The sequence below is a fragment of the Artemia franciscana genome, chromosome 1, assembly GCF_032884065.1.
Source record: "Artemia franciscana chromosome 1, ASM3288406v1, whole genome shotgun sequence".
NCBI classification, from domain to species: domain Eukaryota; kingdom Metazoa; phylum Arthropoda; class Branchiopoda; order Anostraca; family Artemiidae; genus Artemia; species Artemia franciscana.
This window is the reverse complement of record NC_088863.1, coordinates 7,211,205-7,235,983: the sequence shown is the minus strand read 5'-3', so window position 1 is coordinate 7,235,983 and position 24,779 is coordinate 7,211,205. Positions and strand designations below refer to the sequence as shown.

At 34.5% G+C, this 24,779-nt stretch overlaps 1 protein-coding gene across 1 annotated transcript in view; it reads right to left on the bottom strand.

The window, feature by feature from the left end:
• Positions 1-24,779, bottom strand: part of LOC136024960 (tonsoku-like protein) — a 175,443-nt gene that overhangs the window by 120,103 nt on the left and 30,561 nt on the right. The window contains exon 5 of the mRNA XM_065700566.1: positions 20,884-21,035. Coding sequence (XP_065556638.1) covers positions 20,884-21,035 — 152 coding nt within the window. The remainder of the gene's footprint in view (positions 1-20,883; positions 21,036-24,779) is intronic.

Sequence of the window (24,779 nt, the reverse complement as noted above, 5' to 3'; positions counted from 1 at the left end):
TTAGGGGATGTTTCCCCCTATTTTCGAAAATAAGGCAAATATTCTCAGACTCGTAGTTTTTGATGGGTAAGATTAAACTTGATGACACCCACATATTTGAAGTCAGAATAAAATCAGATTCTTTTGATGTTTCTATTGGTATCAAAATTCCAGTTTTTAGAGTTTCAGTTACTATTGAGCCAGGTCGCCTATTATCTACGATTCGTTACCAGGAACTGTTTGATCATTAAACAGCTAAGGGTTTTTATTTAAAAATTAAAGGTAATACTGGGGAAAAGACAGGTAGGCTGGGGTAAATACAATCAAATTTTTTGCGTTGGGATGGGATGGATTAAACAATTTTGTCTCAAATCCATAAAAATTTCTGCACTGTAATGTTCTTTGGAAATTATAATATCTGTACAGTTAAATAGGTAATTATATTTAAATACATCATACCTTTCGAGGATCTAGAAATGGTGTATCAGCAATATTTCATGTGAGCAATATAGTTTCATTTTTTAAGAAGTTAAAAGTGCTGAATCTGGGACAACCCTGAATCTGGGATTACTAGGCTGCTGTGTTTGCTGCTGTCTTGATTGAGATTGGTGACGGAAAAAAAAACATGTTGGTAGAAGGGAAGCTCTTGACATAAGATACACAGGCCAGGGTGTATGAAATTACCTCCCAAACACTGTTAGAGAGGAAGAGCACTAGCAGGTATTTAAAAATAAATTTGGAGGGGGAGCCATAATTTTCCGATGGAAGGTAATTTTATTTTTATTGGTTTGTAATCTTTGTGTTCGTTAAATGTGTGTTTAGTTATTATTAATATTTGTGATCATGGCATGATTTTTTCCCTAACATTTTTTGGTAAATCTGGGCAATTTAATGATTTCTTTATTATTTTGTCCTTTAATTACGTTTTTTCGTTTTCTTTTCTCCGTATTATTAATTTAAACGGTTATGGTAGTGACATAATTGTCATCACCTAGTGACATTACATTTTATAACTTTCCATGTGCGGCTACTCATCATATCAGCTGTAGTTTTGACTTTAATAATTTAATTAAATACAATCGTCGTGTATTTATTTCATTAATTAAACTTTTTGTTATTAAGTCTGAAAATCTATTGTTAATTATATATGTTCATTGATATATGCCACATTTATTCCTTGTGAATGTCAATTTTGAAATAAAATGTATTTGATCCTGTCTTAACTCAAGCAGAAGTTACCGAATGCCACTTATATTCTCAAAAGAGATGCGATAGCAGAGAATAGATCCTCATCAGATATCTTAAGCTCTCATCAAAATTCAAGTAGAATACGACAGCCTTCTCTAGAAATTATCGGCGATAGTTCCAAGGACTAGGGAGGCTGATCAGCGGAAAGCAATTAATAATTAAAGAGGTAAGAATGCTTTTATCCTTAGAATAAAGCGATTTAGCTAGATACACATTAGATGGCTTAGATGCCGTTAGTATAATAATAGGTAAGTAAGAACAAACACACTATGAAGCCAATTTGGAAAGAAAACGCCATATTCTTGAAGAGGTAATTCGATCTTTAAGCAAACAGTTCGTGGTAACGAACTGTAATAAGCAGCGACCCGACTCAATAGTAACCGAAACTCTAAAAAACGGAATTTTAATACCAATAGTTACATCTAAAGAATCGCATTTTTAAGGCTGATTTTAAATATATAAGTTTCGTCAAGTTTAATCTTACCCATCAAAAGTTACGAGCCTGATAAAATTTGCCTTATTTTAGAGAATAGGGAGAAACACCCCCTAAAAGTCATTGAACCATGATAATCGTCGTTGAATAAAAGTCATAAAAGTTTTTTATTGTTTTAAAAAGTAGAGTTGTGAGAAAGAGTCAAACTTTAGCATAAAGAGCCAGGCGTTGAGGAGGGGACAACTCCTTTCATATACGAAATAATTTCTGTTCGTTTTAAGTTTTAATGTCGCTCCTTACTTGCAGTTAAAAAACATGTTTTTTATATTTACTTATGGAAAGAGCAACCTATAAAGAGACAAACTGTTGCTTTTATGTCAAATTATAGTGTCTGAAATTTTAAAACTTTCTAAAATATTTGCCAAAAACTGTTAGTTGATCTGAATTCGAAAGGAGAATCAGCAGGATAATGTATGTTCAATCAAGTTTCAATCTTATTCCCCTTCGCCTACTTCATTCTGCTGATGAAGACAAACTGTTGTCATTCTGTTGTAGTTAAACTTTAATACTCTTCGTCTACATCATTCTGCTGATGAAGACAAACTTATGTCATTCTGTTGTGCTTAAGACTTCAATACTTTTCGTCTACATCATTCTGCTGATGAAGACAAACTTATGTCATTCTGTTGTAGTTAGACTTCAATACTTTTCGTCTACATCATTCTGCTCATGAAGACAAACTGATGTCATTCTGTTGTAGTTAAACTTTAATACTCTTCGTCTACATCATTCTGCTGATGAAGACAAACTTATGTCATTCTGTTGTAGTTAGACTTCAATACTTTTCGTCTCCATCATTTTGCTCATGAAGACAAACTGATGTCATTCTGTTTTAGAAAAACTTTAATACTCTTCGTCTACATCATTCTGCTGATTCTTCTGTTGAGAACAGCTTAGCAAGCGGTTTTGGAAATTACAAAAATGTCAAAAATGACATTTGTAAATGTCCGATACGACCTTTAGGCGTAACATTGCTGACGTACCGAGTTGTGAAACCCAGGCATATATACTTCAAGGTACTTTAAGCTGACATGATTCATTAAAATACGTATGCTACTGGTTAGAAGTTTGAAAAAAGATCAACTGATTAAATTCGAGCTATAAACCTGTCTATTTCAAAGAGCGAAAGGGAATATACCGTATATGAAGTGACAAGGAATGGTCAGCAGATGATAAGCACAAATATGTACTACTGACAGATGAAACACACGTCAAGACAGATAAGACAAAGATGAAATGAAACGGAAACTATATATGCATTAATCTTCAAGTTAAGAATATTGGAAGCTCCAGTGATCACAGTGATCATGTTTGGTTCTGAGCCGTGGTGCTCCAAAAAATGGAAGAGGAGTTGCTACTTGTTCTTCAGAAAAATAGCCAACGGATTGTTTTGGGTGCCCGACTGAATGACCAAATCTCAAATAGTAGGCAGAAAGAAAAATGTGGTCCAATCTTACATTATAGGGCTATGACAAGAGAAAGGATATAATGGCTAGGACCCGTTCTGCTGATGAAGGATAACAGATTGCCAACAATTGTGCTTGTCGGCCTACCGTCCAACACCAAACAAAAGCAGGTCGTCTCTGAACAGAGTAGGAGGATGTCGTAAGGACAAATTTAAGGTAAATAGGAACTTCTTGGGAGGGCGTAAAGAGACAGACTGTGGATGGATAGAGATGGAGGTGGAGGGTGCGTGGCTGAGTTGGCCTCAGGCGACTTGCTGTGGCAGTGGCTTATTAGTAGTGGTAGTAAAATTATATTTTACCCAAGATACATAACTTAAAAGAATGAAGTTAAGGTAGGGTAACTTTTCCAGTAAGCAAAAAAAACAGCATTCATATAAAAGACAAAAAGACAGACACCCTATTTTAAAATTCAGTTTGTAATTCAAGTGATACAAAATGTGGACTAAGATATTAAATCTCTCCATTTACATGCTTCACTTAGACCGTATGTGTTAAAGCTACATTAATTTTCCAATCAAAAAAGAAAACAAGATATAGACATGAGTGTACGTAAGATAAAGAGACAAATGAAAATTTTCAAAAATTCAGTTTGCAACTCAAGTGATACAAAATACCGACTAAGATATTAAATCTCTCCACCTATGTGCTTCACTTGGAACATATGTGTTAAAGCTACATAAATTTTCCAATTAAAAAAGAAATAAAGATATAGACACGAGTATACGTAAGATAAAGACACAGATGATAGTTTCAAAAATTCAGTTTGTAAATCAAGTGATAAAAAAGGCCGACTAACATATCAAATCTATCCATTTATATACTTCACTTGGAACATATGTGTTAAAGCTACATAAATTTTCCAATTAAAAAAGAAATAAAGATATAGACAAGAGGATACGTAAGATAAAGAGACAAATAATAGTTTTCAAAAATTCAGTTTGTAATTCAAGTGATAAAAAAGGCCGACTAAGATATCAATTCTATCCATTTATATACTTCAGTTGTAACATATGTGTTAAAGCTACATAAATTTTGCAATTAAAAAAGAAATAAAGATATAGACACGAGTATACGTAAGAAAAAGAGACAAATGATAATTTTCAAAAATTCAGTTTGTAATTCCAGCAATAAAAACATACAATATTAAATTTAAACGCCTGGGGCTTCAACTAGAAATATGGGGGTTAAGGTCTTACTGCTTAGAGGAAACTTCAAACATTTGAATATGAAACTTAGGAGTTCGATCGAATTTTGAGATAACCATTTTGCTCAAAATAGGCAGATGATCATATCATAGTGCCTCTTGGATTGACACAATCTCCCAGAGCCTATGAGCAAGGGTTGTAAGTTATGCCGTAGGGGCATATAAGGCTCTTATGGAAGGAGTGGCCGTATAAACTTTGAATGAGGCTTATTTGATTGGAAATTGATAGTTATAGTTCCTTTTTTAAGGATCAAAATTGATCGATGGGCAACTAGTAAAAACGTTAAAAAGTTAAAACGAGCACAAATTGCTACAAACAAAAGTTTGGCTACTCCCCCCTTCCAACAATAAAAGTCTAAGGCCTACTGCACCATTGGCACGTGATTTATTTATTAATTTATACTAGTATTGTTTAATATTTGTTTGCTATGATTGTTTATTTAATTTCTGTTCGTTTTGGGTTTCATTTGTTCTTTAATAGTAATTTCTGGTCGTTTTGAGTTTGAATTATAATAAGAATTTATTTCTGCTGATCTTAAATTTAATATGGCCGTTATTTTTCTATGAAAAACTTCTTTTTCGTTTTTATCAAAATTAATTCAATAAGAAAGTTTTACACACACTGTTGCTCGTTTGAAAATAATACGCAATATATATATATATATATATATATATATATATATATATATATATATATATATATATATATATATATATATATATATATATATATATATATATATATATATATATATATATATATATATATGACATCGTCTAGGCTATTTGTGCTTTGTAGAATTGTCTATTTTTTATTTTATTTTTATTTGGTGGTTTAATAGGATAAAACTTCCATTCAACCGAACAGCGGATTCGTGTTTAAAACAAATCACTACTAATAATTTTGGAGCATATTCTCATGAAACAAACAACCACACTCTTATAAACACAGATTTATAGCAATTATAAAAATTTTCGATAAATAATTTTTAAGTTCATTATTTTACAGAAAACTGAATTTCTGTAAAATATTCAAAAATATTCGACCTGAAAAGCTCTTCAAAAGAAGTTTTGACTTGCATTTTGACATCTAGCATACCTTCAACTTTCATAAAAACTTTTGCAATAAATTAATCTTCACTTTTTAGTGAAGATTATTTTTTAGTGAAAGATCACTTTTTATACATTTCCACTAACAAAGTGATCAAACAGTTCGTGGTAACGAACTGTAGTAAGGAGCGATCCGGCTCAATAGGAACCAAAACTCTAAAAAATTGAATTTTGATATCAATAGCTACATCAAAAGAATCGCATTTTAATGCTGATTTTAAATATATAAGTTTCATCAAGTTTAGTCTTAGCCATCAAAAGTTACGAGCCTGAGAAAATTTGCCTTATTTAGGAAAATAGGGGGAAACACCCCCTAAAAGTCGTAGGATCTTAACGAAAATGACATCATCAGATTCAGCGTATCAGAGAACCCTACTGTAGAAGTTTCAAGCTCCTATCTACAAAAATGTGGAATTTTGCATTTTTTGCCAGAAGACAAATCACGGGTGCGTGTTTATTTGTTTGTTTGTTTTTTTTTTTTTTTTTTTTTTTTTTCCCAGGGGTCATCGTATCGACCAAGTGGTCCTAGAATGTCGCAAGAGGGCTCATTCTAACGGAAATGAAAAGTTCTAGTGCCCTTTTTAAGTGACCAAAAAAATTGGAGGGCATCTAGGCCCCCTCCCACGCTCATTTTTTTCCCAAAGTCAACGGATCAAAGTCCCCCACAGTCCCTGGGGGAGGGGTTGCAAGTTACAAACTTCAACCAGTGTTTACATATAATAATGGTTATTGGGAAGTGTACAGACGTTTTCAGGGGGATTTTTTTTTTGGTTTTGGGGGTAGGGTTGAGGGAGAGGGCTATATGGGAGGATCTTTCCTTGGAGAAATATGCCATGGGGGAAAAAATTAAATGAAAAGGGCGCAGGACGAATGTGGTCACGTTAGAAAAAAACGTCAAATTAAGAGCTTAACATACAATGCTGGGTGTTCGGAGCCTCTCTATTATGGAGTATAATTTGAAAATAACACAACTATACGAGCGATAAAACATATATACCACAACCATAACTCAACTAACGAAAGGACTGCTAAGAGATAACACAACTATCAAGTGAAAACAGGTGAAAACTAACGGGAAAATAAACGAACTAAGAGGTGGAAGGGGCCCAGAGAAAAAATATAATCCTTTTTCAATTTTGAGCCTAACTTCCGCAAAGGAGTAATAATGTCAGAAGCCCCGAAATACCGAATTATTTTCTTTTCAAACAGTTCGTGGTAAGGAACTGTAGTAAGGGGCGACCCGGCTCAATAGTAAACGAAATTCTAAAAAACGGAATTTTGATGCTAAAAGATACATCAAAAGAATCGAATTTTTACGCTGATTCTAAATATATAAGTTTCAATTAATTTAGTCTTTGTCATCAAAAGTTACGAGCCTGAGAAAATTTGTCCTATTTTGGAAAAAAGGGGGAAACATCCCCTAAAAGTCATAGAATCTTAACGAAAATCACACTATCGCATTCGGTATATCAGAGAACTCTATAGCAAAAATTTCAAGCTCCTATCTAGAAAATGTGGAATTTTGTATTTCTTGCCAGAAGACAAATCACGGGTGCGTGTTTATTTGTTGTTTTTTTTTTGTTTTTTTTCCCAGGGGTCATCTTATCGACCAAGTGGTCCTAGAATGTCGCGAGAGGGCTCATTTTAACGGAAATGAAAAGTTCTAGTGTCCTTTTTAAGTGACCAAAAAAATTGGAGGGCAAATAGGCCCCCTTCCATGCTCATTTTTTTCCAAAAGTCAACAGATTAAAATTTTAAGATAGCCATTTTGTTCAGCATAGTCGAAAACCATAATAACTATGTCTTTGGGAATGACTTACTCACTCACAATCCCTGAGGGAGGGGCTGCAAGTTACAAACTTTGACCAATGTTTACATATAGTAATGGTTATTGGGAAGTGTACAGACGTTTTCATGGGGATTTTTTGGTTTGGGGGGTGGGGTTGATGGGAGAGGGCTTTGTGGGAGGATCTTTCCTTTGAGGAATATGTCATGGGGGAAGAAAAATTCAATGAAAAGGGCGCAGGATTTTCTAGCATTACTATAAAAAAACAATGAAAAAATAAACATGAAAACGTTTTTTCAAATGAAAGTAAGGAATAGCATTGAAATTTAAAACGAACAGAGATTATTACGCATATGAGGGGTTCTAAAAATACTGTAGCATAAAGAGCGAGGTATTTAGGAGGAGATAAATACCTCGCTCTTTATGCTAAAATATTTTTAGTGATTTCAACTATTTATTCTACGGCCTTTTTGATTCAGGGGTCATTCTTAAAGAGTTGGGACAAAACTTACGATTTAGTGTAAAGAGCGAGGTATTAACGAGGGTACAAACCCCCTCGTACACATAATAAAAATATAAGAATATAAAAGTTTGTTACGTAAGTTAATTCTTAAGTTACGTATATTTTTTACTAATAAAAACGTTCGTTGAATATTAAAAGTTCTAGTAGCCTTTTTAAGTAACCGAAAAATTGGAGGGCAGCTAGGCCTCCTTCCCCACCCCTTATTTCTCAAAATCGTCTAATCAAAACTAAGAGAAAGCCATTTAGCCAAAAAAAAAATTAATATACTAATTTCATTTCAATAATTTATGTGCGGAGAGCCAAAATCAAACATGCATTAATTCAAAAACGTTCAGAAATTAAATAAAAAAAAACTAGTTTTTTTAACTGAAAGTAAGGAGCGACATTAAAACTTAAAACGAACAGAAATTACTCCGTATATGAAATGGGTTGTCCCCTCCGCGTCCCACGCTCTTTAAGCTAAAGTTTTTAATTGTTTTAAAAAGTAGAATTGTGGCAAAGAGTCAAACTTTAGCGTAAAGAGCGTGGGACGCGGAGGGGACAACCCATTTCATATACGGAGTAATTTCTGTTCGTTTTAAGTTTTAATATCGCTCCTTACTTTCAGTTAAAAAAACTAGTTTTTTTTTTATTTAATAACACTAAAATATGAAAATATTTAACTAAGACAGCGAACATTAAAAAAAAAGTGCATTATTTAAGATATGGAAATAAATGGAAGAGCTGTGTGGTCTAAGAAATTATTGGTTCATTATTCAGTTAGCTTTAGGATGTTTGAGAAACCGACCATGAAAATTTTTAGAGAAATAATGATTTTAAGGTATCAGATATAATTATAGTAATTGTTTTACGCTCTGAAATCTGATATACTAAGGAGTAAGATCAAAGTGAAGCGAGTCCAGTCTAGAACAATACAGGCTCATTAAAATACAAGTAATAATCAGCGAAATTATACCTTATCCATCAAGAATATATAATAATTAGCCTTAATAAAATGGGTAAAAATAGAAGGAGTGAATTTAAATGCAGAAACTTAAGGTAGAAAATCAAATAAAATGGCTTCTGGAGCTTTTCTTTAGGATATCAAGTAAAAAACAAGTTTTTTTCAACCGAAAGTGAGGAGCAACATCAAAACTTCATACGAACATAAATTATTACGTATATGAGGGGGGTTGCCATCTCTTCGACACCTCAGTCTTCACGCTAAAGTTTTTTTTAGTACTTTTACTTATTGTTCGAATTAAACGGCCCTTGTGTTTCAGGAGTCGACCTTAAAGAATTGGGAAAAAATTTAAACTTTTTCGTAAAGAGCAAGGAGGAGGAGCATCCCCCCTCATAGACGCAATAATTTCTATTCGTTTTGAGTTTAAACATTGCACCTTACTTTTAATTGAAAAAACTCTGGAAAAAAAAACCAGGAAATCTGGCTTTAACTACACGAAAAACTTCCCCTCCCCATGGCGAATTTCCCATTAAAAATTCACCCCATGGAAAATTATCCCCGTGGAAAATACCCCTCCCGCAGAAAATTCGCCCGCTCCCCCTTGAAAAATCTAAGCATACTTCCGAATAACAAAACCTGTAGGTAAACAATAGGAAAACTTTACAGTTTAAAGACCTTTCCCAATGGAAAGTTGGGGTCATGTTTATATCCAAAGGCATAGTTAGTCGGGCTTTCAACTATGCTGAACAAAATGGCTATCTCATAATTTTGATAGGATGATTTTTTTAACAGGTCGTGGGAGGAGGCCTAGTTACCCTCCAATCTTTTTGGGCACTTAAAATGAGCACTTGAAATAATAATTTTGGTTTCAGATGAGCCCTCTCTCGATATTCCAGGACCACTGGGTAAATACGATCATACCCTGTGAAAAAAACAAATAAACACACAAAGGTGATCTTTGTTCTGTCAAAAAAATACAAAATTTCAAATTTTTTTCAGAGAGGAACTGGAAACCTCAATAGTTGGGTTCTCTGAAACGCTGAATTTGATGTATGAGTTTTGTTAAGGTTATTTGACTTTTAGGAGGCATTTCTCCTCCTTTTCGAAAATTAGGCATATTGTTTCAGGCTCGTAGGCTTTGATTAGTAACACTAAACTTAATGTTTCTATATTTGGAATCAGTATAACAAGTCAATTCCTTTGGTATATATATTGTTATCAAAATTCCGATTTTTAGAGTTTCGATTACCATTGAGCCGCATCGCTCCTTACTTACAGTTCGTTACCACGAACTGTTTGATTAAGAAATACTTAGTAGGTGATGCAACGTATAAAGCTCAAAGGGTCCGAAACGTCAAAAGTCCATATTTTTTGTATAAAAAATTCCGAATGTTCGTGGAAGATTCTCCAGATGAATCTTGGAGGGATAAATACTAATATTCACATGGAATTGGTGAAATCTCCGAATACTGGCAAAATTATACTGAAAAGCCTCATTTTAGATTTCCCGTGAGCAAATACTGGCAAAATTATACTGAAAAGCCTCATTTTAGATTTCCCGTGAGCAGAATGCATATGATTGGCTTAAAAGGTATTCTGCGGCTGGTGGCAATAAATTATCAAACAGTTCGTGGTAACAAACTGTAGTAAGGAGCGATCAGGCTCAATAGTAAACGAAACTCTAAAAAAAGGAATTTTGATGCTAAAAGATACATTAAAAGAATCGCATTTCTCTGCTGATTTTAAATATATAAGTTTCATAAAAAATTAAGTCTTACTCATCAAAAGTTACGAGCCTGAGAAAATTTGCCTCATTTTGGAAAATAGGGGGAAACACCCCCTAAAAGTCAAATCACACCATCGCATTCAGTGTATCAGAGAACCCTATAGCAAAAATTTCAAGCTCCTATCTACAAAAATGTGGAAATTGGGATTTTTTGCCAGAAGACAGATCACGGGTGCGTATTTATTTGTTTTTTTGTTGTTTTTTTTTTCCCAGGGGTGATCATATCGACTCAGTGGTCCTAGAATGTCGTAAAAGGGCTCATTCTAATGGAAATTAAAAGTTCTATCAAAAGTTCAAGTCAGTAACTGACTTAGTTAAAGATAAGAGCCAGCGAAAAATTGCCTTATTTTGGAAAATAGGAGGAAACACACCCTAAAAGTTATAGAATGTTAACGAAAATCACACCATCGCATTCAGCGTATCAGAAAACCTTATTGTCAAAGTTTCCTGCTCCTATCTACAAAAATGTAGAACTTCGTACTTTTTGCCAGAAGACCGATCATTTTTTTTTATTTCAGGGGTCATCGTATCGACCCTTCTATCTAAAAAAAAAAATGAGGGATTTTATATTTTTGCCAGAAGACATTTCACGGATGCGTGTTTATTTCTTTGGTTTTTTTTCCAGGGGTGATCGTGTCGACCCAGTAGTCCTAGAATGTCGCAAGAGGGGTTATTCTAGCGAAAATTAAAAGTTCTAGTGCCCTTTTTAAGTGACCAAAAAATTGGAGGGCATCTAGGCCCCCTCCCACGCTCATTTTTTCCCAGAGTCAACGGATCAAAATTCTGAGATAGCCATTTTCTTCAGCATAGTCAAAAGACATAATAACTATGATTTGAGGATGACTTAATCTCCCACAGTCCCCGAGGGAAGGGCTGCAAGTTACAAGCTTTGAACAGTGAATACATACAGTAATGGTTATTGGGAAGTGTACAGACATTTTCAGGGGGATTTTTTTGGTTTGAGGGGGTGTTTGAGGGAGGGGGCTATGTGGGAGGATCGTTCCTTGGAGGACAATGTCATGGGGGAAGAGAAATTCAAAGAAAGAGGCGCAGGATTTTCTAGTAACATTATAAAAAAAACAATGAAAAATAAATATGAAAATATATTTTTCAAATGAAAGCAAGGAGCAGCATTAAAACTTAAAACGAACAGAGATTATTACGCATATGAGGGGTTCTATATCTATATATATATAAATAAGTTGTTTGTGGGTTATGTCTGTCTGTCTGTCTGTCTGTTTGTCCGCATATGACGTCTGAATTATTTCATCATATACCAATTCAAAAACGAAAGGCCAACGTAACAACTAAAGAACCAGCACCAGATCCGTCCAACAATTTTAATGGACCTCGAGTTTACTTTAATTGGAAAAATCCTAGCAAACAAATGCCTTGCGACACGTGGGATAGAACTTCCAAACCTTCGGAAAGAAAGTATGGCCGTATCCACTACGCCATCACAAGGTACTAATATTGATGATTCCTGTATAACTTGATTAATTTATTTGAAGCAGTAACATTTAATGGTTGGTGTACATAATTTAACTACGATGAACTTGAATACATAACATGATACTTTTTTTTATCCAGTTTCGTAATTTAATAATTGTTCCTTCAGGAACAATTTATATATATATATATATATATATATATATATATATATATATATATATATATATATATATATATATATATATCTTCTATATATATAAAAAAATAAGTTGTTTGTGGGTTATGTCTGTCTGTCTATCTGTCTGTTTGTCCGCATATGACGTCTGAATTATTTCATCATATACCAATTCAAGTATACAAGCTGATGTAGCTAAGTTGGTAACGCGGTATGTTCCAGGTTCTAGGTTCGAGAGATTCAAGGTTCGAACCTTAAATACAAAAGAAGAAAAAAACTATAAAAGGTAAAAACTACAAAAAAACTAAAAAGGAAAAAAACTAAAAAAAACTAAAAAAGCTAGAATACTAAAAAAAAACTAATAAAAGTTAAAAAGCTAAAAACTAAAAAGAAAAAAAACTAAAAAACGTAAAAACTACAAAACTAAAACCTAAAAAAAAACTAAAAAAAGGTAAAAACAAAAAAAAAACTAAAACGAAAGAAAAACTAAAAACTAATAAAAAAACTAAAAAAACTGAAAAAGAAAAAAGACTAAAAAGAAAAAAGAAAAAACCAAAAAAGCTAAAAAAAGGGTAAAAACCAATAATAAAACTAAAAGACACAGGGACACAACTACAATGGCGCGTAACTAACATCGGTAGAGCGTTATGTTTCAGGTTGTAGATTTGAAAGGTTCAACCCTGAATACAAAAGAAGAAAAAAAACTAAAAAAGGTAAAAACTACAAAAAAAACTAAAAAAAAGAAAGAAAAACTAAAAACAAAAAATTTATTTCATAAACCAATTCAAAAACGAATTTATTCAAACCCGAGTAGCTGAGTTGGTAACGCGTTATGTTCCAGGTTCTAGGTCTGAGAAACTACAAAAAAAAAATAAAAAGAAAAAACTAAAAAAACTAAAAAAAACTAAAAAAGGTAAAAACTACAAAAAAAAACTAAAAAGAAAAAAACTAAAAACTAATAAAAAAATTAAAAAAAAACTAAAAAAGGAAAAAAGAAAAAAAGGAAAAAAACTGAAAAATAAAGGAGAAAAACAAAACTAAAAAAAAAACTAAAAAGGTAAAAACTACAAAAAAACTAAAAAGAAAACAGAAAAAAAAACTAAAAAAAAGGTAAAAACCAAAAAAACTAAAAAGAAAAAAGGAAAAAAAAACACAAAATTTATTTCATCATATACCAATTCAAAAACGAATGTATATACAGACCGGGACACAGGGACACAAATGACGACCGGGAGGCCGGGGGGCACAGGGGGATATCTAAATGACGACAGGGGCACAGGGAATGTTCGATTAGCAATCACCATCAACTCACCATCAAAGCTCAAGGGCAATCATTAGAATCATGAGGTATAACTAAAAAAAAATAAAAAAAGCTAAAAAACTAAAAACTAAAAAAAAAAAACAATTCAAAAACTAATGTATATACAGACCGGGACACCGGGACACAGGGAATATAAATGACGACCGGGACACTCAAAGAGAGATTACAGACTGGGACACCGGGACACAAATGACGACCGGGACACAGGGAAGAAAAAAGAAATAATGGTATTTAAGACATGCGTTCACGGAAAAATGTTTAATTGTAAAATGACTGAAGAACCTACAATGGCAACAGCCGAGGAAGCTGCTCAAAGAGTCTATGCCAAAAAACTTGCTGCTGATAGAGAAAGTAAGAAAAGAAAGCGTGCTGAGGAATCACAAGAACAGCAAGAAAACAGGCTTGCAGCTGATAGAGAAAGTAAGAAAAGAAAGCGTGCCGAGGAATCACAAGAATAGCAAGAAAACAGGCTTGCGGCTAAAGAACGCAAAACCACGCAGTTAGATGAAAATCTACCTGGAAAGCGAGAGTCAAAACATATCAAAACTGAAAATGATAGCGATGATGATTGGGTTTGGGATTTTGACTTGGATAAGGTCATCAATGCCTACCAGATTTAAGTTAAAAAACAAAGGTTCGGCGATATGTACTTCATAGTGACACTGAAAAATAAACACCGGGACACAAATGACGACCGACACAGAGGGAATATAAATGACGACCAGGAACCTCAAAGAAAAGTTACAGACTGGGACACCCGGACACAAATCACGACCGGGAATATAAATGACGACCGGGACAGAGGGACACAACTACAACGGGGACGCCGGGGGCACAGGCGGGATATATAATTGACGACTGAGACACAGGGATTGTTTGAATAGAAATTACAGACCGGGACACCGGGAAACAAATGACGACCGGGACACTGGGACACAGGGAATATAAATGACGACCGGGAAACTCAAAGAGAAAATACAAACTGGGACACCAGGACACAAATGACGACCGGGACACAGGGAATATAAATGCTATTTATATGCACAGACAATGGGACAGCGAAGAATGTTGTATATTCGCATGTTTTACGTAGTTAAAAATATATATTTATATCTATCTCTATTCACAGGTGGGACACAGGGACACAGCTAAAATGCCGCGTAACGACTTACGCGCGCGGGGGGGCTTGGGGGGGGGGCGAAGCGCCCCACCAAATGCGAAGCGCCAGTATATATATATATATATATATATATATATATATATATATATATATATATATATATATATAATATAGAAAATATGATATCTATATATATATATATATAAATAAGTTGTCTGTCTGTCTGTCGAGTGACGTCATGTTTGTCCTCATATGACGTCTGAATTATTTCATCATGAATTATTTCATGAGCCCTCTCTCGATATTCCAGGACCACTGGGTAAATACGATCATACCCTGTGAAAAAAACAAATAAACACACAAAGGTGATCTTTCTTCTGTCAAAAAAATACAAAATTTCAAATTTTTTGCAGAGAGGAACTGGAAACCTCAATAGTTGGGTTCTCTGAAACGCTGAATTTGATGTATGAGTTTTGTTAAGGTTATTTGACTTTTAGGAGGCATTTCTCCTCCTTTTCGAAAATTAGGCATATTGTTTCAGGCTCGTAGGCTTTGATTAGTAACACTAAACTTAATGATTCTATATTTGGAATCAGTATAACAAGTCAATTCCTTTGGTATATATATTGTTATCCAAATTCCGATTTTTAGAGTTTCGATTACCATTGAGCCGCATCGCTCCTTACTTACAGTTCGTTACCACGAACTGTTTGATTAAGAAATACTTAGTAGGTGATGCAACGTATAAAACTCAAAGGGTCCGAAACGTCAAAAGTCCATATTTTTTGTATAAAAAATTCCGAATGTTCGTGGAAGATTCTCCAGATGAATCTTGGAGGGATAAATACTAATATTCACATGGAATTGGTGAAATCTCCGAATACTGGCAAAATTATACTGAAAAGCCTCATTTTAGATTTCCCGTGAGCAAATACTGGCAAAATTATACTGAAAAGCCTCATTTTAGATTTCCCGTGAGCAGAATGTATATGATTGGCTGAAAAGGTATTCTGCGGCTGGTGGCAATAAATTATCAAACAGTTCGTGGTAACAAACTGTAGTAAGGAGCGATCAGGCTCAATAGTAAACGAAACTCTAAAAAACGGAATTTTGATGCTAAAAGATACATTAAAAGAATCGCATTTCTCTGCTGATTTTAAATATATAAGTTTCATAAAAAATTAAGTCTTACTCATTAAAAGTTACGAGCCTGAGAAAATTTGCCTCATTTTGGAAAATAGGGGGAAACACCCCCTAAAAGTCAAATCACACCATCGCATTCAGTGTATCAGAGAACCCTATAGCAAAAATTTCAAGCTCCTATCTACAAAAATGTGGAAATTGGGATTTTTTGCCAGAAGACAGATCACGGGTGCGTATTTATTTGTTTTTTTGTTGTTGTTTTTTCCCAGGGGTGATCGTATCGACTCAGTGGTCCTAGAATGTCGTAAAAGGGCTCATTCTAATGGAAATTAAAAGTTCTATCAAAAGTTCAAGTCAGTAACTGACTTAGTTAAAGATAAGAGCCAGCGAAAAATTGCCTTATTTTGGAAAATAGGAGGAAACACACCCTAAAAGTTATAGAATGTTAACGAAAATCACACCATCGCATTCAGCGTATCAGAAAACCTTGTTGTCAAAGTTTCCTGCTCCTATCTACAAAAATGTGGAACTTCGTACTTTTTGCCAGAAGACCGATCATTTTTTTTTTATTTCAGGGGTCATCGTATCGACCCTTCTATCTAAAAAAAAAATGAGGGATTTTATATTTTTGCCAGAAGACATTTCACGGATGCGTGTTTATTTCTTTGGTTTTTTTTTCCGGGGGTGATCGTGTCGACCCAGTAGTCCTAGAATGTCGCAAGAGGGGTTATTCTAGCGAAAATTAAAAGTTCTAGTGCCCTTTTTAAGTGACCAAAAAATTGGAGGGCATCTAAGCCCCCTCCCACGCTCATTTTTTCCCAGAGTCAACGGATCAAAATTCTGAGATAGCCATTTTGTTCAGCATAGTCAAAAGACATAATAACTATGATTTGAGGATGACTTAATCTCCCACAGTCCCCGGGGGAAGGGCTGCAAGTTACAAGCTTTGAACAGTGAATACATACAGTAATGGTTATTGGGAAGTGTACAGACATATTCAGGGGGATTTTTTTGGTTTGAGGGGTGTTTGAGGGAGGGGGCTATGTGGGAGGATCGTTCCTTGGAGGACAATGTCATGGGGGAAGAGAAATTCAAAGAAAGAGGCGCAGGATTTTCTAGTAACATTATAAAAAAACAATGAAAAATAAATATGAAAATATTTTTTTCAAATGAAAGCAAGGAGCAGCATTAAAACTTAAAACGAACAGAGATTATTACGCATATGAGGGGTTCTATATCTATATATATATAAATAAGTTGTTTGTGGGTTATGTCTGTCTGTCTGTCTGTCTGTTTGTCCGCATATGACGTCTGAATTATTTCATCATATACCAATTCAAAAACGAAAGGCCAACGTAACAACTAAAGAACCAGCACCAGATCCGTCCAACAATTTTAATGGACCTCGAGTTTACTTTAATTGGAAAAATCAAACTGGTACAGTGTACTTTGGTCTAATAGGTTTTTTTATTTTTTCCGTCACTGTTTGCTGCACCATAATAATCAAGGATAAATAACTATTTATACAATAGCATAAGTAAAGCAAACAAATGCCTTGCGACACGTGGGATAGAACTTCCAAACCTTCGGAAAGAAAGTATGGCTGTATCCACTACGCCATCACAAGGTACTAATATTGATGATTCCTGTATAACTTGATTAATTTATTTGAAGCAGTAACATTTAATGGTTGGTGTACATAATTTAACTAAAAGACACAGGGACACAACTACAATGCCGCGTAACTAATATTGGTAGAGCGTTATGTTTCAGGTTGTAGATCTGAAAGGTTCAACCCTAAAAGAAGAAAAAAAACTAAAAAAGGTAAAAACTACAAAAAAAAACTAAAAAAAAGAAAGAAAAACTAAAAACTAAAAATTTATTTCATAAACCAATTCAAAAACGAATTTATTCAAACCCGAGTAGCTGAGTTGGTAACGCGTTATGTTCCAGGTTCTAGGTCTGAGAAACTACAAAAAAAAAAAATAAAAAGAAAAAACTAAAAAAACTAAAAAAAACTAAAAAAGAAAAAAACTAAAAACTAATAAAAAAGTTAAAAAAAAACTAAAAAGGAAAAAAAGAAAAAAGGAAAAAAACTGAAAAATAAAGGAGAAAAACAAAACTAAAAAAAAACTTAAAAAGGTAAAAACTACAAAAAAACTAAAAAGAAAACAGAAAAAAAAACTAAAAAAAAGGTAAAAACCAAAAAAAACTAAAAAGAAAAAAGGAAAAAAAAACACAAAATTTATTTCATCATATACCAATTCAAAAACGAATGTATATACAGACCGGGACACAGGGACACAAATGACGACCGGGAGGCCGGGGGGCACAGGGGGATATCTAAATGACGACAGGGGCACAGGGAATGTTCGATTAGCAATCACCATCAACTCACCATCAAAGCTCAAGGGCAATCATTAGAATCATGAGGTATAACTAAAAAAAAAATAAAAAAAAGCTAAAAAACTAAAAACTAAAAAAAAAAACAATTCAAAAACTAATGTATATACAGACCGGGACACAGGGAATATAAATGACGACCGGGACACTCAAAGAGAGATTACCGACTGGGATACCGGGACACAAATGACGACCGGGACACAGGGAAGAAAAAAGAAATAATGGTATTTAAGACATGCGTTCAAAAAGAAATAATGGTATTTAAGACATGCGTTCACGGAAAAATGTTTAATTGTAAAATGACTGAAGAACCTACAATGGCAATAGCCGAGGAAGCTGCTCAAAGAGTCTATGCCAAAAAACTTGCTGCTGATAGAGAAAGTAAGAAAAGAAAGCGTGCTGAGGAATCACAAGAACAGCAAGAAAACAGGCTTGCAGCTGATAGAGAAAGTAAGAAAAGAAAGCGTGCCGAGGAATCACAAGAATAGCAAGAAAACAGGCTTGCGGCTAAAGAACGCAAAACCGCGCAGTTAGATGAAAATCCACCTGGAAAGCGAGAGTCAAAACATATCAAAACTGAAAATGATAGCGATGATGATTGGGTTTGGGATTTTGACTTGGATAAGGTCATCAATGCCTACCAGATTTAAGGTTCGGCGATATGTACTTCATAGTGACGCTGAAAAATAAACACCGGGACACAAATGACGACCGACACAGAGGGAATATAAATGACGACCAGGAACCTCAAAGAAAAGTTACAGACTGGGACACCCGGACACAAATCACGACCGGGAATATAAATGACGACCGGGACAGAGGGACACAACTACAACGGGGACGCCGGGGGCACAGGCGGGATATATAATTGACGACTGAGACACAGGGATTGTTTGAATAGAAATTACAGACCGGGACACCGGGAAACAAATGACGACCGGGACACTGGGACACAGGGAATATAAATGACGACCGGGAAACTCAAAGAGAAAATACAAACTGGGACACCAGGACACAAATGACGACCGGGACACAGGGAATATAAATGCTATTTATATGTTCAGACAATGGGACAGCGAAGAATGTTGTATATTCGCATGTTTTACGTAGTTAAAAATATATATTTATATCTATCTCTATTCACAGGTGGGACACAGGGACACAGCTACAATGCCGCGTAACGACTTACGCGCGCGGGGGGGCTTGGGGGGGGGGGGCGAAGCGCCCCACCAAATGCGAAGCGCCAGTATATATATATATATATATATATATATATATATATAGAAAATATGATATCTATATATATATATATAAATAAGTTGTCTGTCTGTCTGTCGAGTGACGTCATGTTTGTCCTCATATGACGTCTGAATTATTTCATCATATGTGAATTCAAAAACGAATGTATTCAAGCCGAAGTAGCTGAGTTGGTAACACGTTATGTTCCAGGTTCTAGGTTCGAGAGGTTCCAGGTTCGAACCATTAATACAAAAGAAGAAAAAAACTAAAAAAAGGTAAAAACTAGAAAAAAAAAACTAAAAAGAAAAAAAAAACTAAAAAAAACTAAAAAAGCTAAGAAAAAGGTAGAAAACTAAAAAAGAAAAAAACTAAAAAAAAATAAAAAAAGTAAAAACTACACTAAAACTAAAAAGAAAAAAAAACTAAAAAAGGCTAAAAAACTAAAAAAAAATAAAAAAGGTAAAAAACTAAAAAACTAAAAACTAAAAAAGAAAAAAAAAACAAAAAAGACTGAAAAATAAAGGAGAAAAAGAAAACTAAAAAAAAAAAATAAAAAAAATAAAAAAAATAAAAAAGGTAAAAACTAAAAAAAAAACTAAAAAGAAAAAAGAAAAAAACTAAAAAAGCTAAAAAAAAGATAAAAACCAAAAAAAAACTAAAAAGAAAAAAAGGAAAAAAAGCAAAAATTTATTTCATCATATACCAATTCAAAAACGAATGTATATACAGACCGGGACACCGGGACGCAAATGACGACCGGGACACCGGGACACAGGGAATATAAATGACGACCGGGACACTCAAAGAGAAATTACAGACTGGGACACCGGGACACAAATGACGACCGGGACACAGGGAATATAAATAACCGGGACACAGGGATACAACTACAACGGGGACGCCGGGGGGCACAGGGGGATATATAAATGACGACGGGGACACAGAGAATGTTCGATTAGCAATCACCATCAACAAAGCTCAAGGGCAACCATTAGAATCATGAGGCATAGATCTGAATACGGATTGTTTTTCCCATGAACAATTATATGTTGGCAAACCTGACAATCTATTTACATGCACTTCACGAAAAATAACAGGAAAGGGAGTATTTGAGCTAACCTTGCAGAATTTCTCCTATCCTTACTTATGCATAGGGTAAACTTGTCGTTTTTTGGGGAAGGTGGTATTCGATCCTTGTCTTAAAAGACAGAATTTGTAAGTGTATTTCCTCATTCCTCGTACCTTTCTGGAGGCGAGAATCAAGAAAATCTTCCTTGGGAGAGGGACAATCTGATGAATTAAAAAAAAAGGTAGATATGTTGTTTGGGTGAGGATCATCAACAAAGCGAGAAAAACATGAACTGAGATGAAACGAAAAGAAAGTCTATTCAAAGAATACATTGAAATACCAAAATAAAAGAGTGAATGTTTAGTTATTTTGAATATAGGCAAAAGATGAAAATCAAAAAGAAGAAATAAAGAAAAAGAATACCTTCAGGCATTCCCGGTAGGCTTCAACTCCCTTTCGGTAGGCTGTAATTTCAGGGGATACAAGAGCATCGCCAAGATCTTCATATTTTTTTGGTAAAAGAAGAGGATCATCATTTTCTTCAATGAAAGACTGAAGGCTCCGTATTTTTATAACTGAAATTTCAAAGAAAACACGTAATTAGAAGCACTTTTATAAGAGATTAAATATAAAAAAATAAGTTTTTTTTAACTGAAAGTAAGGAGTGACATTAAAATGAAACGAGCAGAAATTATTTCATGCATGAAAGAGGCTACCTCCTCAACGCCCCGCTCTTTACGCTGAAGTTTGACTCTTTCTCACAACTCTAATTTATGAAACAATAAAAACTTTAGCGTAAAGAGTGGGGCGTTGAGAAGTGGATAGCCCCTTTCATATACGGACTAATTTCTGTTCGTGTTAAGCTTTAATACCGCTCCTTACATTCAGTTAAAAAAACTTGCTTTTTTAATTTAATTTCTGGACGTTTTAGAACTAATGCAAGTTTTGAATTTGGCTTACCAAATATGAATAATTAAAACGGAATTTTCATATTAATTTTAATTTTTTTTTAACTAATAATGACCTTACAATAACCTAAGCTTGATTTTCGTTCCAGTTGTTTAAGAATGACGCCTGAATCACAAAGGCTATTTAATTACAATAATAACATATTTTAAAAGTTAAAAAAGAAACTTTAGCGAAAGAGCAAGCTATTGAGGAGAGGCAGCCCATCTCATATACGTAATATTTTCTGTTCGCTTTAAGTTTTAATGTTGCTTCTTACTTTCAGTTGAAAAACTTTTTTTTTTTAGTTGCTCATCGTATTTTGAATAACGTCAGAAAATTCCCTTCCTCCACGAGAAATTTCTCCGTGGAATGATTTTCCCACGTAACTTAAATTAGCGATATTTGCGGAGCCAATTTTGTAAGGCATAGTAACAAAACAGCCAAAGAGGTCTAAACTATTTTTATGAAAATGAAAGTCACAAGTTGAGAGATTCTCAAATGACTAAAATGAATGATAGAAAGATCTTTAAAATAAATACGTATTAATTTATGTCCCATTTAAGCTTTAATGTTATTCCTTACTTTCAGTTGGAAGATACTTGTTTTGTTTTTTTTATTTAATAACAACCACAAGCCAAAGATATACAATATTTTTGGTTTATTATCACATAAAAATCAAAGTTATGAAGCTGCTTAAGGGAAAATTAAATGCTTAGATTGGCTGGAAAGTAACACAAACAAATTGCTTCTTATATCGACCATCATTTAAAAAACCTTTCCTAAAGGCCCAACCTCTTTAAGATCTACTAGGATAGCAGCCTTCAATGACTCTACCAAAATTCGGGCCTTAGCACAACAATAATTCCATGTTCGGATCATCATTAGTGTTTTTCAGTGTTTTTAGTTTTATTTATTTAGTGATTTTACTTTCTGGCAAGAAATTTGAATTTAACATGATGATGACAGGCACAGGTCCTGTCGAAATTATCGTTAGAAAAATCAATCACCTGGCATCCATAGCTTAGGTAAGCTTATTACTACCTATCATTATTATGTATAAAAGTCAGGTTAACCTCAGAGAATATATTGTATTTTTAACTTACGAAGGAGTGATCGTATCTTAATAAAACTGATCTTTAGAAGGATGCCGTGTCTCAGAGCACTTATTTTAAATACAGACCAGATCCGGTGACATTGGGGGGGGGGACCTAAAATCTTGGAAAAGGCTTAGAGTGGAGGGATCGGGATGAAACTTGGTGGGGAAAATAATCATAAGTCATAGCTATGTGATTGACATAACCTGAACGGATCCACTCTCTTTGGGGAAGATGGGGGGGGGGTAATTCTGAAAAATTACAAAAATGAGGTATTTTTAACTTACGAAGGAGTGATCGGATCTTAATGAAATTTGATGTTTGGAAGGATATCATGTCTCAGAGCTCTTATTTTAAATCCCGACCGATCCGATGAAGGGGAAGTTGGGGGGGGGCGGAACCTAAAATCTTGGAAAACGCTTAGAGTGGAGGAATCTGGATGAAACTTGGTGGGAAAAGCAAACACAAGTCCTAGATACGGGATTGACATAACCGGAACGGATCCGTTCTCTTTGGGGGAGTTGGGGGGAGGGTTAATTCTAAAAACCTAGAAAAAATGAGGTATCTTTGACTTACGAAAGAGTGATCGTATCTTAATGAAATTTCACATTTAGAAGGACCTCGAAACTCAGATCTCTTATTTTAAATCCCAACCGGATCCAGTGTCATTAGGGGGGGGGTGGAAATCTTGGAAAACGCTTAAAGAGGAGAGACCAGGATGAAACTTGATGGAAAGAATAAGCACAAGTCCAAGATAGGTGACTTGACATAACAGGACCAGGTCCACTCTCTTTGATGGAGTTGGGGGGGGGAGTAATTCGAAAAAAATAGAAAAAATTAGGTATTTGTAGCTTACGAATGGGTGATCAGATCTTAATGAAATTTGATATCTAGAAGGATCTTGTGTTTTAGAACTCTCATTTTAAATCTCAACCAGATCCGGTGACAAAAGGGAGTTGGAGGGGGAAACCGGTGATCTGATCTTAATGAAACTTGATATATAGAAGAATCTAAGGTCTCAGACGCTCCGTTTTCAATTTGAATCGGATCCGGAGACACAGAGGATTGGGGGGGGGGACCAGAAATCTTGGAAACCGGAAATCTTGGAAAACGGTCAGAGTGGAGAGATCGGGATGAAACTTGATGGGAAGAATAAGCAGAAGTTCTAGATACGAAATTGACATAATTGGAACGGATCTGTTCTCTTTGGGGGAGCTGGGGGTTGTTAATTTGAAAAAATTAGAAAAACTGAGGTATTTTTAAATTAAGAAAGACCGAATCTTCATGAAATTTTATATTTAGAAAGAACTCATGTCTCAGAGCTCTTATTTCAAATCCCGACCAGATCTGTTGAAATTGGGGAGAGTTGGACGGGAAAACTAGAAATTTCGGAAAACGCTTATACATGTCGTAGATACGCGATTGACATCACCGGACTGGATCCGCTCTCTTAGGGGGAGTTAGGGGGTGAGGTTCAGTGCTTTGGCGAGTTTGGTGCTTCTGGACGTGCTAGGACGATGAAAATTGGTAGGCGTGTCAGGAAGCTGCACAAATTGACTTAAAGTCGTTTTCCCCGATTAACAACTCACCGCAGCACCGAACCACGTGAGGCAAACACAGCTAAACACGCTCCTCTATCCTAAGTCCTTATCAGACTATTTTGTAAAAAGTTTTCTAAATCTGCCCACCAGAAATCTAAAATTGGAGTGTCAAGCTAAGTTCTGAGAGAAGATGGTAATTGTTATCAAGCAGAACCACTAAGCAACGTAACTCTGAAACTTCCAAATGAAACGTCATATTGAAAGCAAAATCATTATGACGTTTCTAAGGTTTTCGGAAAAAGGACTCGCATAAACAAGAAACTTTTACTTATTAAAAAATAATTCTTAACAGAGGGAAAGAATAAATTTGTCAACGCTAACACGAAACAGAAACAACCCCAACATTTCCAAACAAAAATCTTTTTGTCCGTTGCACGATTCGGCTTCTAAAGCTAACTTTGACTCATCTCAGAACCTACTTTAGAGTTGACAGAATTATGAGTCATCTAACAGTTTAATAACGAACTGTAGGTAAGGAGCGACACGGCTCAATAGTAACCGAAATCTAAAAAAAGGAATTTTGATATAATAAAATACATCAAAATAATTGGCTAATTATAGCAATTCAAAATATATAAGATTCATTAAGTTTAGTGCTTCTGATTTGTGCAAAAATACAATAAAATTATATTTAGAATTAATTACGGTGATTGAATATAAAATCACTGAGGGGAGG